This window comes from Platalea leucorodia (assembly GCF_965183815.1).
Source record: "Platalea leucorodia genome assembly, chromosome: 17".
Lineage (NCBI taxonomy): Eukaryota > Metazoa > Chordata > Aves > Pelecaniformes > Threskiornithidae > Platalea > Platalea leucorodia.
This window is the reverse complement of record NC_138839.1, coordinates 6201095-6219492: the sequence shown is the minus strand read 5'-3', so window position 1 is coordinate 6219492 and position 18398 is coordinate 6201095. Positions and strand designations below refer to the sequence as shown.

General features: G+C 49.1%; 3 protein-coding genes across 6 annotated transcripts; 2 read left to right on the top strand and 1 right to left on the bottom strand.

The window, feature by feature from the left end:
• The first annotated feature begins 132 nt into the window (after positions 1-132).
• Positions 133-6803, top strand: MAD2L2 (mitotic arrest deficient 2 like 2). 2 transcript variants are annotated; one of them, XM_082329291.1, is made up of 9 exons: positions 133-230; positions 2436-2487; positions 2709-2827; positions 3379-3450; positions 4329-4429; positions 4553-4647; positions 4764-4837; positions 5892-5984; positions 6285-6803. In XM_082329291.1, exons 2-9 carry the CDS (start codon positions 2448-2450, stop codon positions 6324-6326), a joined length of 636 nt encoding a protein of 211 aa, XP_082185417.1. In that variant the 5' UTR covers positions 133-230; positions 2436-2447; the 3' UTR covers positions 6327-6803. The 2 variants fall into 2 exon arrangements, with proteins under 2 accessions (XP_082185417.1, XP_082185418.1); XM_082329292.1 differs by having other exon boundaries at positions 139-217.
• LOC309598567 (F-box only protein 2-like) lies at positions 6646-17525 on the top strand. 3 transcript variants are annotated; one of them, XM_082329288.1, is made up of 8 exons: positions 6646-6722; positions 9418-9839; positions 10070-10175; positions 13293-13568; positions 14700-14826; positions 14922-15017; positions 15407-15542; positions 15976-17525. In XM_082329288.1, the coding sequence occupies exons 4-8, from the start codon at positions 13319-13321 to the stop codon at positions 16108-16110; spliced, it is 744 nt and encodes a 247-aa protein (XP_082185414.1). In that variant the 5' UTR covers positions 6646-6722; positions 9418-9839; positions 10070-10175; positions 13293-13318; the 3' UTR covers positions 16111-17525. The 3 variants fall into 3 exon arrangements, with proteins under 3 accessions (XP_082185414.1, XP_082185415.1, XP_082185416.1); XM_082329289.1 differs by lacking the exon at positions 10070-10175; XM_082329290.1 differs by lacking the exons at positions 6646-6722; positions 9418-9839; positions 10070-10175 and adding an exon at positions 11623-11699.
• LOC309598566 (F-box only protein 6-like) lies at positions 6941-11527 on the bottom strand. Its single transcript, XM_082329287.1, has 6 exons — positions 11474-11527; positions 10934-11265; positions 10174-10300; positions 9350-9445; positions 8873-9008; positions 6941-8129 (listed from the first exon to the last, which is right to left on the bottom strand). Exons 2-6 carry the CDS (start codon positions 11190-11192, stop codon positions 7971-7973), a joined length of 777 nt encoding a protein of 258 aa, XP_082185413.1. The 5' UTR covers positions 11193-11265; positions 11474-11527; the 3' UTR covers positions 6941-7970.
• Positions 17526-18398: the final 873 nt, after the last annotated feature.

Genomic DNA, 18398 nt, shown 5'->3' with positions numbered 1-18398 from the left:
CGGGGGCGGCGGGCAGGGCCGGGCCGGGCAGCGGCGGGGAGCGGCCCCCTCCCCGCGCCCGCTCCTCCCGCCGCCAGGGGGCGCTGGAGCCGCCCGCCGCCATGACGTCACTGGCCCGCGCCGCCGCCCGGGCAGCCGCGCTGGGCGCGCGCGGCGCTGTCGGTCAGCGGGGGTCGGTGAGGGGCGCCGGGGTCCCCGCGGGCGGCAAGGGGCACCGGTAAGGGGCACCGGTAAGGGAAGGGGCACCGGCAAGGGAAGGGGCAGCGGCAAGGGGCAGCGGCAAGGGGCAGCGGCAAGGGGCAGCGGGGCGGGCGGCGGCGGCGGGGGAACGGCGGGCTGTGCTGAGGGGGCGCTGCGGGGTCGGGAGCCCGGTTTCGAAGGGAGCGGTGTTGAACGGGCTCGGCAGCGCAGGCGGGAATACCGAAGTGACGGCAGGGCTTGTCTCCGGGGAGCGGGGCAGCCCGGGGTGCCCGCCCCTCTCCCGAGAGCTGCGGCCCGGCCCCCGGTGTGTCCAGTCGTTAGGCCCCGGTGTGCGGAAGGCGAAGGCTGCGCTGGGGAGTCTCCTTTCTCCTCGGAAGCCGTGGGGCGGGCGGGGCGCAGCGCACGCCGGTGCCGCAGGCCTGTGCTGGCTGTCTGGGCTAGCGCGGGAGCCCCGCTAACAGGCGTGGGCGCGTTGAAGATGATGGATTACGAATTACGTGGTGCCCCCGCCTCCTTTGCTTCCCTTTTCTTCCGAAATTTCTTCAGTAAGGGATTGCTAGCTTCCAAAAAGCAGCACGAAGGTAGAGCAGGCTTTCGTTTTCCTGATGCCTACTCCTCGCTGCCCCTAGCCATCCCGCAGTGCTGCCTGTTGTGGTGGGAAGCTGGGACGTTTTTTTCTGGAAACTGACCTCATACGTATAGGACAGCAAATTCAAATGAGTAGATGAAAGGCTGTTAACTGCAGCATCGCTCCAGTCAGTTACTCCAAGACCTTAAGGTGAGGGAGTATTAAATGTGTGGTTCTTAGGTCTAACCTTGTGACTGCGTTTAAGGGTGGGTCTCCTGGGATGCTGTTGCCTCACCGGGGCCTCAGTTTAAGAAAGGGGGATGTTTAGGTGAGGATGTGAACCAAAACCTCTAAAAACACAGATTCTTTATGCCACTCTGATACAGATCTTTTGTACAAATTGAGACTTGCTGCAGCTGGGGTGCTAGATCTCTCTAGCTTAAGTATCTTAATTCTATTTATTGGAGCAGATCACTAATATTCCAGGGAGTCTTTGTATATAATTATAAGATTCTGATTTAAAAAGAGAGAGGATAGTAGCTTCCTATTTTGTGAAGGTGGAAGTAATTCTTTGTAGGTCTGAAAAGCCTGGTTTGTTGCAGCTGAAGCAGCTTGAAAATCAGTGGCTAAGCAACTGATTGGAAAGTCTGTGGCTTGTCAGAGGTCTGTGTAAGACACCTGTGTAACTGATGGAGCCACAGTGCTCCTGGAGGCATTTAAAGTCATATGCAGCTTATGAAAGACGGTGCTGCTATTAGTGGTTAGGGTTTGCACGCACGCAAGGAGTACGGATAAAATAATGAAACAAATTAAAATTTGTAATAGAAAATGGTGTACACTGTAGCTTAAAATGTGTAAGGCACATACTCCACTATATAAGGAAAGCTGAGCCCCAGCATCTGCTGTTTGCTTGTTGGCTATCTAATGTGCTGCCCTTTATAACTGTCACACATTTCAGGCTCCCCGGGGAAGCGGTCACGGCACCAAGCCTGTCGGAGTTCAAGGAGCGTCTGGATGACGCTCTTAGTCGTATGGTTTAGTTCTAGGTAGTCCTGTGAGGAGCAGGGAGTTGGACTCCACGATCCTCATGGGTCCCTTCCAACCTGAGATATCCCATGGGTTAGAAAAGGGGTACGTTCTAGTACGTTACAAGAACATTTGTGTGGCTTTAAAAAAAAATAGTGTTCCTTGGGCTACTAAAAAGTGATTGTCTAAACTTCCCTGTGTCTTAGGAATCGTGACTTCTCCAGTCCTAGCAAAAGGCATCAAAAAGGGAGGGAGACAGTGAAGAACTGTGAACTGGACGTATTTGCACCTTTTTTTTTTTTTCTTTCTTTAACAAAACCCAATTAGAAAAAGCAGGAATTAAACTATGAGTAATCTATCAATCTGAGGTGTGAGCCAAACACAGCAATGACGCTGTCTTCGGTTTTTGCACTCCTGGTGATTTCTGACGACGTGTTGCTGGTTATGGAGGGCGCTTAAACCTTTCATAGCGGGCGCAGCAGAGTTGTTGTGGCAGCGTTCGTATGCTTGTGACTAAGCGCAGAGGACAGTTTGTTGCGTCTGAGCTCAGTGGCACTAGGGAAGTGGATGGCTCCATGAGCTGACGATATTAATAAGACAGGAGCCAGAGGATAAACATGCTTTTTGTGATTACTTGCAGGTTCTGGGAAAGATGACCACTCTCACACGGCAGGACCTTAACTTTGGGCAAGGTAATGTGCTCTGCTACACTGCAAACTGGTATGCTTGCAAGGCTTCCTGTTGGTGCATGAGCTTGTGGAATTGTTGTTGGAGGGTTGCTCTATCCCTAGACTTCCTGCAGGTGAAATTTATGCAGGGAAAAAGACCTTAAAAAAATTCCTGTGAGTACATGGTATTGCTCTGCATGCTGCTTCCCCTCCCTGCTTCAGCAGCCTTTACTTTTGTTTTTCAGTTGTTGCAGATGTTCTTTCAGAATTTCTGGAAGTGGCTGTTCACCTTATCTTATATGTCAGAGAAGTTTACCCTATTGGGATCTTTCAGAAGAGGAAAAAATACAATGTACCTGTCCAGGTAGGAGACTTTCCTGGAAGCTGACAGCCACGTGGACAAGCAAAATAGCGGGGATCAGTCAACACTCACCAGAACAAACTTAAATCACTTCCAGAGTTTGTTTTAATGTACAAACTCATTTTTGAAGAGAACTTAGTTCCTGTCAAAAGGGAAAACGGCCCTGTAGCTGAGGATACAGCAGTACTCATGGAACAAGCAGATCATGGACAACAGTAGTAGAAGGCTTCCCCAGCTATGTGCAGTAAGGTAACATGAAAGCATGCTTCCTAGGAAGTAGAGATGGTTGGAATAGACTATTCCCAATATGCTGTTGTGGGTATATATTCCCCAATACACTACAACTGTGTGGGTACAGTGATCTGCCTCAGCCAATTAACCCTTCCATGAAAGAATTACTGGTTTGAATTGGCAACTTAGTGGTGAAACATCCTATTTGCAGCATGACTCAAGTGCCGTGTAACACATTGGTGCTTCTGTTCAAATCTTCTCATTTAGCATTGTCCTGGTTCACGTCAGAACGCAGCTCTGACTATTCGCTGTATTTGCTACAGATGTCCTGCCACCCGGAGCTGAATCAGTACATCCAGGACACGCTGCACTGTGTAAAGCCGCTGCTCGAGAAGGTAAGGTCGTACTGGGGACCTGGGCAAAAGCGCTGCAAGGGGTTTTGATAGAAAGTAAGAGAACATAAATGCTGTCTTCATTGCAAAATTTATTTACAAATGTACCATATACCAGCTGATACAGTTACTCACAAAAATAAACATAACATCCATAACCTTTCCTTGCAGTTAAGGCCCTGCCTTGCTGCTGATTATTGGCATTGAGTTGCATCTAATACATGCACATGAGAATATACATCTATATGTTTTCAATTACATCATCCTACACGTCAACATTCTGCTTCTGAATACATTTAAGGTCTAAGCACCCATCTGGCAGACTAGTTTGAGTTCTTTGCTGTAAGCCAGCAAGCACAGGTAGGTTTAAAATCTAGGTTCTGTGAGAGAAAGGCGTGTCCATATGGGACATTTCAGGATGTAGGATGCTGGCAGATTTTGCACTCTCTGCTCTTTACAGACAACCTTAATGCACATTTAGAGAATAGCAATAGGTCAGTTTTACATTGCGGTAGTACAAAGCTGCTCTATTTGGCCAACAGTCATATCTTAACTTCCCCATCATTGTGCGTTCCCAAGTGATGCAATGAGATGATTGTACATTTCCTCTTTTGCTCCAAAACAGTATCTAGAGAAATGTACTCTTTAGTGCACTTCATCTCCCTAGGCCGTAGCGATAAGCTATCAGTTTAACATTTTGCAAGAAAGGGCTTTGCAAGAGCATTTTTTCTGATGGGTAAGAATAACCTGACAGTGCTCAGGCTTTGGATAACTGCTGCTGCTGTGAGCCACAACAAATAAGCATCCTCCCACTTGATCAGAAGGGTGGGCAGAAGACAGCTTGTTTTAAGGAAGGGATTTTTCTATCTTTGTTCTTGCAGAATGATGTGGAGAAAGTTGTAGTTGTTATCCTGGATAAAGAGCACCACCCTGTGGAGCGATTTGTCTTTGAGATCACCCAGCCACCTCTTCTTTCCATTAGGTAAAGTTTCCATTACTGCTTGCCCATGGCATCCAACACCTGCCTCTGCAGAGGTGTTCTGGAAGCAGCTCCAGGCCCCAGTACTTCGCTGCATGCCAGTAACAACTGCTCTCTCCTCAACAGTTCCGAGTCCCTGCTGTCCCACGTGGAGCAGTTACTGCGTGCCTTCATCCTGAAGATCAGTGTGTGCGATGCTGTGCTTGACAACAATCCCCCAGGTAAACACGTCCGTACAGCCTAACGGCGGGGCATTGCTTGACTCGAGACAACCACAGGTAGTGTCTGATCCTCTCTTAGTTGTCCCCTGACCTGGAGCCTACCATTTCTCGTGCAGGTTGCACCTTCACGGTTCTGGTTCACACACGGGAGGCTGCCACACGGAACATGGAAAAGATCCAGGTGATAAAGGTGAGTGATATCTTTGGCTACCTGATTGCGTGCGAGCAACCTGCAGAGCAAAGACTGGAAATTAAAGAGTTTTGGCGTCTCTAAAGTTAAGGCTGCTAGGTATTTTGAACATGTACGTTAGCTTTACGTGATACACTTCATAACTTTGCTTTGAATGTGTTAAAATGGTTTGCACTGGTGCGGTGACTGAGCACATTCACCACACACCAGCCACAATTGCAGACAATAGCTGCTTCGATGCCTGAATTAGACTGTAACAATACTTACTGCATAATGCCTGCTCAGTCACTGAAAAGTACTCTGACACACAGAATAGGTACTTGAATTTAAGTAACAACAACAAAAAAAACCCCTCTCATCCCACATCCACTATGTTTGAATGACTGATTCATTATAAATAGCAAGGAAGACTAAGATTCAAGTAACTAGTGGGTTTTGGGTGCATAAATACATTTTATCTTGCAGGAAAGTGTGTGCGGATCACTTTTTAAAGCAAGATGTTTTTTTAAGAATCCTTGCTTAGGTACAGGGAAACTTTCTTTTCCTGAGCCAAGTTATTTTGGGTGTCCTAAGGCACAATAAATAAAGCTAGTGAAGTATCAAATTGTTTCAAAATGGAAGTCTGCTCTGTACTGCTTAGTAATGGAAACTGGTAGTATAGCAGGCCAACCTATAAACCTGCAAGGCAGGACAGAAATCCATGCCCTGAGCATTTTGGAGCTGCAGTTAAACGCTGGTGTAATGAATATAAAACGCTAGCTCACGACAGCCAAGAGCGTATCCTTTAAACAGGTGAGATGTCACCTTTGGAATAAGGAAAATGGGTTAACATTGTAGTTTGATGCTGTAATTGAAGGTAATTTTGCCAAGTCTCAGGGCTAAGCGTGCAGGTGTTTTTTGTTTTGCTGTTAGGAAAGGTTTGATTTAACCCGTTTCTTCCCTCAGCCACTAGATCTCTCATTCACTTAATCCTGACCTAGTGCTGAGAAAGAGAGCTCACCTTACAGAGTCTGCCAGCCTCTGCAAATAAAGCACCCTGTGTTCCTGCCCCTAGGATTTCCCGTGGATCCTCGCCGATGAACAAGACGTGCACATGCATGACCCCCGGCTTATTCCCCTGAAAACTATGACATCCGATATCTTAAAGGTGAGCAGAGCGTTCTGGCCCAAGAGGTGGCTGAAACCACGTGTAGTTCTAAGCTTTGTCTACTCTGATGCCAGCTCTGCAGTTTTCTGTAGGGTAACAGTTTTGATTTTGCTGAGCAGTATTATTGCTTAGTCTTGCGGATGCCTGTGCCAGTAATCAAACCAGGGCAAGACTCATAATGAAATAGGAAACCTGGTTATGGGGGGAAGGTACAAACTCTTCCTGTTTAGCCTGTTGCAGACTTCTTCCATTCACCTACCTGCACAGCAAACGGAACGGATGCTTGTTTCCCTCCTCCAGATGCAGCTATATGTAGAAGAGCGAGCCCACAAAGGCACCTGATTTCAAATCTTCCTTGCCTTCAAGCCTCATCTGATCTTCCAGTGGAATAAGAGATCTCACAAACCGTACCTTGATAACTGTCTCTTCAGCTGGCCTTCTGGGTGAATGTAGAGCAGCTGCTGCCTCTTTATTTCAAGTGCTCTTACCACTGTATATAGAACTGACTTGGAATGTGGAGCCAGAGCCTGTTCCCATGTACGCTCACGTGTGAGAGTGAGTATAGGTTTTGTTCCAGTGAATCCCTGGGGGCAGGGGCAGGACAGAGCCAACTGCAGCACGCAGTCAGCGCTTTCTACAAATCCAGTTCTCGCCTTAACAGGGCATCGCCATTGCACAGTGGTAGCGATATCAGCGATCTGTTACGTGCTCCTCTAGAGCAATGGACTCGTACTAAGGGTGAGTGAGGCCTTATGTAGTGTCTGTCCACTGTGACTGTCCCAGTAGTCTTCAATAAATATTAAGTTTTACCCCAGTTGAACCGGCTGAGTTCTGTCCAAACCAGCCCCTCTCCTTAACTGAGGATGTATTTTTATTTTGTATGAAGCTTTGTATTTTATGTGGAGCTTCCGCCACCTTTCCACACCTTTTCTGGAACACAGGTGGGATCTGTCAGTTCCTATGAGAGGCTACACAACCTTGGTCTCTCCCCTTTCCATGGGAGCATTAGCAAGGTGGAAGGACACTTGCCAAACATCCTACTCCTAACAGAGAGCAGACAAGGGAAACACTGTTAATCCCACACCTAGCAAAGGGGAGGGAAGGCGGCCTTAGTATTGGCTCTACGCATACAGGGGCAGAAGACGTGATTCAGGGTATTTGAGCTGAGCCTGTTGGTCAGACAATTGGATAAGACAGCCAGTATAGTACCTCCCTCCTTCCTCCAAGTAAAAAGTGTCAGAATACTATAGAACCGTGTTGTGCATTGCTTTAACATTTTATATAGGGTTAGACTGTTCAGTACAAACCAGGTACTTTGGTAATACAAAGGTAGCATAGAAAAAGCCCAGCATAATCAAAAAGGACTTATGTTGTAAGGTGGCCACCTTAAGAAATTCCTTGTCTCCTGTTTCTCCAGCTGTTTATTCAAACAGTGATGGGCTGTATTTGGTCAGGAAAGGTATGTACCATTTTGATCATATACACTTACAGAAACAGTAAGGAATTAGGTACCAGTGACACAGCGTTTATGAAAAAGGACTGACAGTTTCCTTGTGTGTAATTAAACTGAAACAGGAAGATCCCATACAAAACAAGTCTCTGTAGCAGAGCAGAGAAATGAAACATTTCAGCCTTATCTTTCCCAAGTTCCATAAACAAGAAATGGTTTCTATTTTAAGACTTAATGTTTGGCTGTCGCACAAGGACCTATTAACTTGAAGAGACAGATGTCATACTTAATTGGCCTAGTCTTCCTCCTGAGGAAGGGCACTAGTCATTGCAGTAACATCAACGGCACAGGAGGATGAAAGATGAAGGCAAAAGTCCTTCCAAAGGGCTGGGCCTGCCCTGCTGAACAAGGAGAACAAGGCTGCTGGTATTTGAGATCAACTGTGCAAGACAAAGCCAGGACACTCACCCAGAGAGTACGGACAAATAAGTGCACCTGAGACCACCTGGTTACAGTCCTGAGATAAAAGCAAACATTTATATTGTGCCTTCAGAACAATGTCGGGGCCCAATGGTGATGCTGCTGTTTGTCACTCGGATCCCGTACCATCCTGCCCAGAACTGGGTGTCTTGGCCTCCATGCTGAAACCAGATGTAACGAACTCCCGCGGGGTAATTCTGGAAGGTGTGAGAAATCTGGGGAGAAAGAAGAAAATTCCTCTTAATTTGCCTAAATAAACCAGCACTGAACTAGAAGCTAAGACAACTACAGTATGCAAGTCTTGGTCTCAGGAAGAGCTCATTCTAAAATATCTTCATTGAAAGTGCATCACACCCCTTTTTGAGGGATGGGGAAAAAGCCTCTCTTCTTATTCAGCCTTCTGCCCCGAAATCCTCTCCATGTCAAACATAACATTAAGCTTGATTCTTAGGTTTGTCATGTAAGCAACAACATAATGGGGAATCCACAGCAAATCAAACCAGTTAAACACGTTTAGCAGTTTAAGTAATGCCTGCAATGCTTTAAATGACATCCATGCAGTAGTTTTAAAACAAAGCTTTTTGAGCCAATAAAAACCAAATAACAACTGTGCTCTTATAACTTAGTTATTTAGACAAAGACTTAAGTGAAAAACAAACAATTAAAGAGACTGAGCTAAAATAACACAGAAGCCACTCTTTAAAAAGATACTCTAAAATAGGGATACTCTTTAAAATAAAAACCCTGGGCACCTACAAACCAAACCTAGCTCATTCATGGCACTACTGCTTCTTCAGCATTGTCAACAACAAGGACTTACTTAACCTTTTGTATGGAGTAGAGGGGGCTGAAGAGCAGAGAAAGTAGGTCTGCTTGGGACTTTTGGCCAGGTAAGACTTGCAAGATTCGAGTGTCACGATGCTGACGTAAAGCTACTGCCCACAGGGCTGCTGCTTACCTCTCTCCACACCGCATCGTTCCACTGCTCGATAACCACTGGCTCGGGGTGGAACTCCTCAAGGACGATGTAGTCTTCAGAAAGCAGCCTCACTGTGAGTTCATAGCGACATCCACAGTCAAATCTGGCAGCGTACCTAGAGAGGCAGGGAGTAATCAAGGAGCAGGGCTGTATGTACAGCATTCAGTTTTCTTTAGTGGTCAGAAACAGGCTCCAAGGGGATCCCCATCTGCAGAGGAAAAGGAATGTCATCCCCACAGCTATGACGAAGTTCTAAAAACTTCCAGCTATCCTGCTCTTCACAGGATTGCCACCTCCCTACAGCCCATTGAAGAAACTGAGATTTAGCATATGCTTTACTCAAGAGCTACAACTCCCAAAGGATAAAGAACTAATTTTGTAGCATGAAAAGCTTCAGAGGCCTAGCTTATCTCTAGGCCAATGCCAGAAATTCTAGTTTTCACTGCATAAACTTACCAGTCCTTGACTACAATTTCAGGCCGTTTCTCATCCATCAACTGATTCCAGTATCCTTCTTTCCGCAGGGTAATGAGTTGAGACTTGAAGCATGGCCTGCAACAGCAATAGAAATACTCACAGCTTCACAAAACGCATCTCTTCCCTCTCAATGTCCACACTTCCCCCGAGAGCTTTACTCTCCCCAAAAGCCCACCCAGACCTCGAAGGCCCACAGGGCTGGCGTGGCTAACGCACGCCTTTTTCCGTAGCCAGAACTAGACTAGGAAGCGAACTGATCAGCTTCACTCCCAGCTAAAAGGAAGAGTTACCTACGAGCTGGATTAAGAGGGGTCCCCGCCCTCGTACAGCATACACTGCCAACAGGAAACTACTGCTTAGTGGATGTAAAAGCAGCTCATCCTCCGCTGTCGACAGCTTTTATTGCAAGCTGTTAGCGTGACAAACACACCTACCACTCTTAGAGGCTACAGAGCTTTGACCTCGTCAGGTAAGTGCATCCGATTGGCTCGCTAAACCTTCACCTTCGCCCCCCACCTTTGGTAGGAGAGAAGCAGAGATCCCATATGGATTAGCATGACTATAAAAAAAGTTACAGGAAATTCCTGGCACGGACAGAAATTTGGCACATGCTGCGATTAATTCTCTCGGCAAACACCTCTCTCTTTAGACTAGCTAGTATAAAAGGCTAATTAAACTCCTTCCTTTTCCCACACATAGGCTAAGTTTCAGTGACCTGCCTCAAGCCGCCTAGCCGTAGTGCCTTTGCGGACGGACAGGAGGAAGCAGGTCTCCGCTCCGGATTACTGGAATCCAGTTCTTACCCGTACGAAGTGACAAAGTATTTGTGTACTTTGGGGTCTGGCAGGTCTTTTCCATGGGGTCCTGGCAGATTCTCAATCTTCCATTTATCTCCATCATTATTATCAAGCTTCCAGTGCTGAAAGTTCTCTAAAAACAGAGATATCAAATAGGAGCGTTAGGACCTCTTTTTGGTTTCCAGCAGTATCTCTGCTTTTGTTAAAGAATCCCCCACAGAAGCATACTAGGGACCGACTTCGATGAGTTCTCAGATACACTGTATTTTTCCTACAGCTGAAAGTGACTCCTGTCTTCACGTTGCCGTTCCTTTTAACGTGGCTGTGGCAGCTAGGACAATAAGTAGCAACTTTCTGACCACATCAGAAACTCATAATCAGTAATGAAGCAGAATTACTGTAGTCATATTAACCAAGTCTTTGACAACAAAAATTCCCCAGCTGCCCGAACGCTTCATCCCAATACCCGACAGTTTCACTACCATATTGTACTTGCTGCGCAAATTAACCGTCGCCGTCTGCAGCGCTGGGGCCTTAGCGACTCCAGAGACTTTTCTAGTCGCAACCACAGATCGGTATTTACCAATACTTTGTCTACCCACATTAGTTTTATTGCAGCTGTTTACTTGTGGGTCTGACCCGGCAGAGCTCCATCAGCAGCTGGACAGTCCCACACCACCAGCAGGACTTGAGTAATGCAGGACACCGACTCATTCTGACTGTTAGGAAACTCTTAGCTCTCTACTATAAAAAAAATTAAACAAACCTTCAGCACAGGGGTTTTTGATTAAGTTTCTCTTCAAGCTGCAGAGCATATAGAAGATCTTCCAGTCGGAGACGTTTCTGTCCAAACTCTGAACATAAAACCCCTCACGCTGGCACTTGCGTTTCCATAGGGTGGTCAGATCCACCACGTACCGCCACTGCCGGCAGACCAGCCTGCAGGTACAGATCAGATCCTGGGCCGGGAGCAGCGACAGCAGCTCCACCAGGACGTCTTCGGGGAGGTCGCAAATGGTTGTCATCACAGACCGACGGCTTCCCTGACGGGCTGCAGGGGTGCGCGGTGGAGAATCCCGGGGCACCGACAGCACAGAGCTTCGGGATATAAGCAGAGTTTTCACTCGTGACAAGGGATCGGCGCGGCAAACCGCCCGCCCCGGGCTGCCGGGCCGCCCCCGGGGCCCCGAGCGGGACGCAGCCGGGCCGCGGCCCCGGCGAGCCCCAGGGCAGCCCGCGGGCCCCGGGGCAGCCCGCTCCGCCGCCGGCGCCCCCCCGCCCGTTCCCGGCCCCGGCCCGGCCCCACCTGGCTCCGCCCGTCTGCGCCCTCCGGACACGCTGCGAGGCGGCGGCCGCGGCCCTTCCGCAGCGGGCGGAGCGCGGGGCGGGCGGCGGGGCGGGAGGGAGGCGGCGCCGTGCGGGGCCGCGGCCTCCCCGCCCCGCGGGCTCCGCTCTTTATCAGGGCGGCCCGGCCCGGCCCGGCCCCGCCACAGACCCGCGGCCGCCCGCCCGCCCGCCGAGCAGCGCCCAAGGTAGGAGCGCTCGGCCGCGGCCCCCCCCGGGCCAGCCCCGCCGGGAGGGGTGCGGGGACGGGGCGGGGGCAGCCCGGGCCGCGGGGCGCTGCGCTGGAGGCGGCGGGTTTCTCCCGGGCTGCCTCGGCCGCGCAGCGCCGGAGGGAAGAGGGCTGCGGGGGGAGAGACGGGGAAGCAGAGCGCGCCCCGGGCGGGGCAGGGGATGGAAGCCCGCCGGTGGCAGGCCGGGGCCGGGACAGCGTGGGTCGGAGGGGGAGAGGAAAGTCAGCCAGGGACCCTCGCCCCTTCCCGAGTGCGTGGGAAATCCTTGCTAAGGAAGGGGAGCAGCGGTGCTCCATCACCAGGCAGAGAGCAGGCGAGGCATGTGAAATCCCTGCAGGAGATGAAACCAGCATGATCTTTTTTTTTTTTCTTTTTTAAAAAATCACATTTTACCCCCTTTCAGGACTGTGGTTGAGGGTTGGAAAGGGGGAAAAAATAGGAAATCCCCAATGCTACCCCCATAAAAGCCAGGGAATTTTAAATGACAGTTTCCTCCTGCAGTGCAGATAAAGGACATATGATAGCTCTGCATCTGGAACACCTGGATCTAGGATGCTGTTACAGTATGACTCCCTATTTCGTCCCTCCCTTGCCAGATTTGCCGCTGCCCTATTTCATCAAGTAGCATGTCAGGATGTGTCACCCGCTTTGTTCCTAGCGCTCTCCTCGGGAGTCTGGCTGCATCTGTGCCATTTGCTGCAGTCTCAGCAGCTTCCCAGCATCGGGACTCAGCTGAGAGAAAAGCAGTGTCACAGCGCATCCCGCCCCGATGCCACGGGGCTCTGAATCCGCACACTCATCCTCCCTTGTTCCTGCAGCACCTGGCCCTAGAACTCAGGGCAGCAGAGCGCTGTTGGGAGCCAGAGTGCAGAATTAGCACGTGAAGTTAAAGCACACACTTCTGACTTAATTGCTCAGGTTATAAGGCCATAGAAAAAGGAATATTAGAGAATATCAACTGAGTTATTTTAGGTTATCCCCAGACCTATACTTTATGCAGACTCATGACTAAGGAGATTAGGTACCAGCCCCTTGAGGGAAAGCTGTTCAGATATAGAACGAACCACTGCAAAAGTGGTTGGCAAGATGCTCACCACTGATGTTTAGGTACTGCCCTGCAGCATTTGTTATTGGTGATGTTCTTCAGGGCAGGACAAACACCCAGATGCCTCCCTCTGCGGAGGGAGTCATTACTATGAAGCTGATTTTTGCAGCAGCATAGATTTCTGGAAGGAGTAATTCCCGTCTGGGAAACTGCCAAACTGTCCACAACTGCAGATGTCCACTACCTGCATTTTGTGGATGGATTTTACTAAAGGCTTCACTTAAAACATAAAATATTAATCTGCTCACATGCTTCAGGGTATTAACTTAACAGGGATCAGGAGGCCTTGAGGTTAGGAAGCAATCTGTGCCCCCAAAATCATGCTTTCAGATAACATGCTTATTTTCCCTTTTTTATAATGCATCAGTGTTTGACATCACTGAGGGCAAGGAACCCTATGTCTGAAGGACCACTGTGTCACTATTCCTTTCCCCCTTCTTTCTCAGAAAGCTCCGTCCAGCCTGGCCCAAGGATGGAGTCCCTCCCTGAAGCAGTCCTGATCAGAATCCTCTCTTCCATACCTGCGGTGGATTTGGTGCTGGTGTGCCGCCTGGTCTGCTGCCAGTGGAAGAACCTGGTCGATGGAGCTGCGCTTTGGATCCTGAAGTGTCAGCAGGAAGGCCTCACTAGAGCAGAGTCGGAGGAGAATGCAGAGAACTGGCAAAACTTCTACTTCCTAAGTAAGAAAAGGAAGAATCTCATCAAGAACCCATGTGGTGAAGGTAAGAGGCAAGCACAACAAGCCCTAAGATTTCATAGGGATGACTGGTCACTGGGAATTGTGTGTCTCCGGTCTTTGAAAACAGATTTTAGTTGCCATCAGGTTGCAGCATTTTCTTCTTGCCTGAGTCAAATCACTGAATGCATGCAGTCAAACCATTTAATGGGCACGAAGGCCTTCAATAATCAGCCTTTGCAAAGAGCTCTGCCTGACATCAATTTTATATAGGCCCCTGCAGGGATCAGAATCACATTTGAGACACAAAAATGTCCTTTGCAGAACCCCTGTCCAGTGCAGTAACGGCAGTAGCATCTGGGTTTCCAGACTGCTTCTTGCCAAACCATGACAGGAAAGATAAAGCCTTTCCCTGCTCAGGAGCTAGTCTGCCCTTAGCTCACCAGCCACTTCAGGCTTCCTTCCTTGAAGCAGCTCACGCAAATCTTGTTTGTCCCCTCCTTACTACAGCCCGTGTTAGAGAGCTGTGCGTGTACCCCATTTGCCATTATTCTGATAATCTATGAACTTCACTTGCCGGATCTGCAAGATGCTTAGCAATAAGCAGCAGTAACCAAGCCTCATAACCCAAGCAGCAACAAATACATTTCACACATCATAGACCAAAGCAATATCAACACAGCTTCTCCATTTTGTTTACAGATTATTTTTCTGCGAGCTTTTCCAACATCCACGTTCCCTCTGGCTAAGACCAGAAAAGCCCGAGGTTTAGGGCCATACTGCTTCTAGAAATACCACGTAGCAATTCAGAAAATGTAGAAATAAAGCAATCAGCATCTCTCCCCAGGCTATTCCTATGTTATGGCACTGAAAGTGCCGACACACAGTTTGGAATACCTAGGTAATTTCACTGGAGTACTTTCTTAAATAAACCCACACATACACAGCCATTTTGGTGGGGAATGTTAAAGTTTGTTAATATTAAGTTCAACCAGACTAAAGGGTTTTGCCTGACCTCTACTTAACAAACATCTCCATAATCTACATACAAAATTAGCGCTGCACCTAACGGCATACCTTCCACAAGCCAGAGAAAGGTTCCAGTGGGAGAAGGTCAGGTTCCCCAGGCCCACAGAAACTTAAAGACTCATCCAAGTCTCTTTTCTGCCCTTTGCAGAAGACTTGCAGCACTGGGGAGAGGTAGAGAATGGAGGTGATGGCTGGAAAGTTGAAGAACTCCCTGGAGACTTTGGAAAAGAATTCCCTAGTGAAGAAGTCCATAAATACTTTGTCACATCTTATGAGTAAGGCTGCTTTCTTCTCTTATTCAGGGAAGGGGACATTTTTGGTTCCCCCAGTCCCAGGAGACACTGATACCAATTAACACCTCTCATTTCAGGTGGTGTCGAAAGGCTCAGGTCATTGACCTTAGGGCTGAGGGCTACTGGGAAGAGCTGATGGATACAACCCAGCCTAAAGTTGTGGTAAAAGACTGGTAAGTAGCAAGGATGCCTCAGAAGGCAGGCAGAGAGTCAAGAAAGAGAAGGAAAGGCAGGGAGGGCTTATACCTGCACTGGGCCTTAAAACCTCAGCTGCCAGATCCCCTAGATGTGGGACAGGGCTTGGTCTTGGCTTACAAAGCCACCAGCAGCTCCCACAAGCTTCAACCCATTGGTGCATATAGCCTTCTGAAGACCAGGTTCCTCTTGTCAATGAGGGGAGGTGGTGGGTTGGGGTAAGAGCCATTACAGATTTCCACCTCAAACCAAGGCCCTGGTAACTTGATGAGACTGGCAGAGCCTGCATTCAGCCGGATGCAGTTGCGGGCTCTGGCTCTTTGCTGAGTTCACACAGGTAACACTAGCAGCTCGGATCTCCTTGCAGGTATGCAGGACGCAGTGATGCCGGCTGCCTCTATGAGCTCTGCGTGAAGTTGCTCTCAGAGAATGAGGATGTTCTGGCTGAGTACAGAAGTGAGACTATTACCATCCCACAGGGCAACGATGCCGACTGGACCGAGGTGAGTTACAGCTGTGGGCTCAGCAGGTGACACCCAACCTGCATGAACTGGAAATATTTTCAAGCTGAGAGAAGCAGGAGGGTTCTCCTGGAGGAGGAGGAGGTGGGTCTGTCGTGTTCTGTGGAGCCACGACCCTGTGATTGAACAAAGGGATTATACTGGAAGGTTACCTTATATAAAACTTGGAAACTTGCTGAGCCACCACTGCAGGTGTAAGATGAAGGAGATGCCCAACTGGGAGAGGTTCAATGGCCTCTGAACAAGAATGGGATCAAAGCTCCTCCCAGTAACTGCCACTGTAAATGTCCTCATTGTTACCCAGCCTGGTAGGTATGGCTTGGGCAGGTGGGGTTGAAGGCTCTGTGCACTAAAGAAGAGTAGGTTCACGGTGGTTTGACGCTTACCAACAACCATTTTGTCTCTCATCCCAAAGATCTCCCACACCTTTTCCAACTACGGGCCTGGGGTCCGCTTTGTCCGCTTTGAACACGGTGGCCAGGATACACTGTTCTGGAAGGGATGGTATGGCGTACGCATTACCAACAGCAGCGTGACAGTGGAGCCATAGCCATGCTGAACTGGGGCCTGCATGCTGGAGCTGACTTCCCTCAGGGCATCTCACAGCCTTTGGATGGTTTCTGCATGGTTCTGCTTCCAGGCTGTAGAGCGTACCACCTTTGTGTATGAATGTGCGTGCAAGATGCCAGGGGCCACCATCCATCTTTCCTCAAGAGGACTATGCAAAGAACGCAAATAGATTTGTGAATGCACCACGTTAGGCTCAGCCTCGCCACTTGCACTGATGTTCTCAGTTGGACAGGAGATCACCTAAAAATCCTGCAGACCTTACTTCTCTCCTAAGCCACTAACCCTTCGCACCCAGCCCAAGCTAGACACCCCTCCTGCCTGCTTCACGGACTTGGGCACCCCTTAACTTTAAGCAGCACTTTGGGCATATTTTCTGGAAGAGTGGGAAAAAAAGGAAGAAAGAAAAGCATAGACCTTGCGTCTGAGAACATACCAGGGAAACCCAGAGCCCTGTCACACCTCTGTCACCAACTGCTTCCACGACTGCAGTGAGAACCTTAGCTTCTCCCATTTGTAAACAATAGATGTCATTGCTTGCCTCACAGGAGCTCTAGCTTGGCTGCCAAGCGCTTAATTTTACTAATGATAATGCAAAGCAATAGGGATTGGATCTTCTCTCTTACACTGTTCCCAGCACCCATTTATCAAGGAAAGTGTTGGGAGCTGAAACCTCTCTGGTGTCCAGCCCTGCAGCTTCATTTGGCTCCCTCAAACAGATGGCAACTGAGAGTAATTGCTGGGAGAGAGATGCCAAGGACTTAGGGAAATAGGCTAGAAGCAAAGTGGGGAGGGGGTCCAGGAACAAATGAAAACAAACTCATCTACCCCTTCCCAGCCTCTGCCTGCTTCATGCAACAAACACCCTGGTCATCCAGTGCGACTCTTTACCAGCAGGAGATATTCTTCACAAAAAGCTGTTGTTAGCTCCCCTTGATCTTAGTTCCTCCTGCTGCTAACGGTGTCTGCAAAAAGTACACGTCTGCCTCCGCTCCATGTGCTCACTGACAAGCCAGCACTTCGTACATACTCCCACTAGTGCCTCTTGATATCACTCAGGGCTGTGAGCCACCATCCTGAACAAAGACACCTAAGCTTCCCTGAGCCAAGCCTGTCCCCGCTAGTCAGTCCTTTTCAGGAGAGCATCCCCCTAATAGAGCTGGCGTTGCCTAAAGAGATAGGCACTTACGTTTTTGTGTCCATCTGTCCGTCTTCCCTTCCTGGGCTGCCAGCACATACATACTTGAATGCCACTTTGCATCAAAGTGCACCATTACAAATGCAGTGTACTGCTATTGCCTGTAGCCAAAGGAGAGTGCTTCTGAGCTGGTCACTTTGTGCACGCTCTGCTTCATTGGGCTTTCTGCACTGCTGCACCTGGATGCCTAGGGCACACTGGCCTTCAGACCACAGCCATGCCAAGCCAGAGTCCAGGCAAACTTAATAAAATGACACAATTGCGTGTGGATCTTCCCTTGTGTGCTGGGTATTTGTGTCCTGTGCTTAAGCATGCTTTTTCTGCTCAGTTATGCGGAGTGATGTCAACTGGTCCTATCCAAAAAACAGGAGTCGCTGTATCTTGTACAACATACCGCGAGTCTCCCAGAAAGAGGTACGTGCTCTGTTCCCCAGCCCAGCAGCCTGAACCTGTTGGAAGCACTTGATGGGCAACAGGTTTGCAGAGCAGCAGCAGGCAGAGGTGCACTTAAAACATAGTGGGAATTCCTGCCAGGTACAGAGGAGGTCCAGGAAGGCTCCTACACAGCCCAGCCCTGACAGATGCCCCCCAGGCCATCTGTAACTGTAGCTCTACTGTGAGCTCAGCCTTGGTTCTGACCCAGGAGAGACCAGAACCAGTTCAGAATTTAACTCTTTTTCCCTCCATTGCCTCTGCACACACTGTCACACAATGCAGCTTTATTCACCACAGCCTTTAATGCAGCTGACAAAGTTGCTAGTTAATATTCAACTCGCTGCCAACTCTCGGCCCCACAGAAGAAATGAGGCCTCCGTCTGTCCCTAAGGAATCCGTACAGCAAGGGGATCAATAGTCCACCTCGTGATGCAATTGTTAAAGTGAACTTTTCCTAAACCACCATCTCACAGTCAGGATAAACCCAGGATTAAGCCTTCAGATGTTTTGCCCCTTGTAAATATAGGGTAGGGCCATGGTCCCCACTTTAGACTTACCTAGGCTGAACTACTAAATGCACACAGCTCTGTTACAGAATGCAGCTGCCCGGGGGCTTTCCCGCTCCACACTTCCCCTCA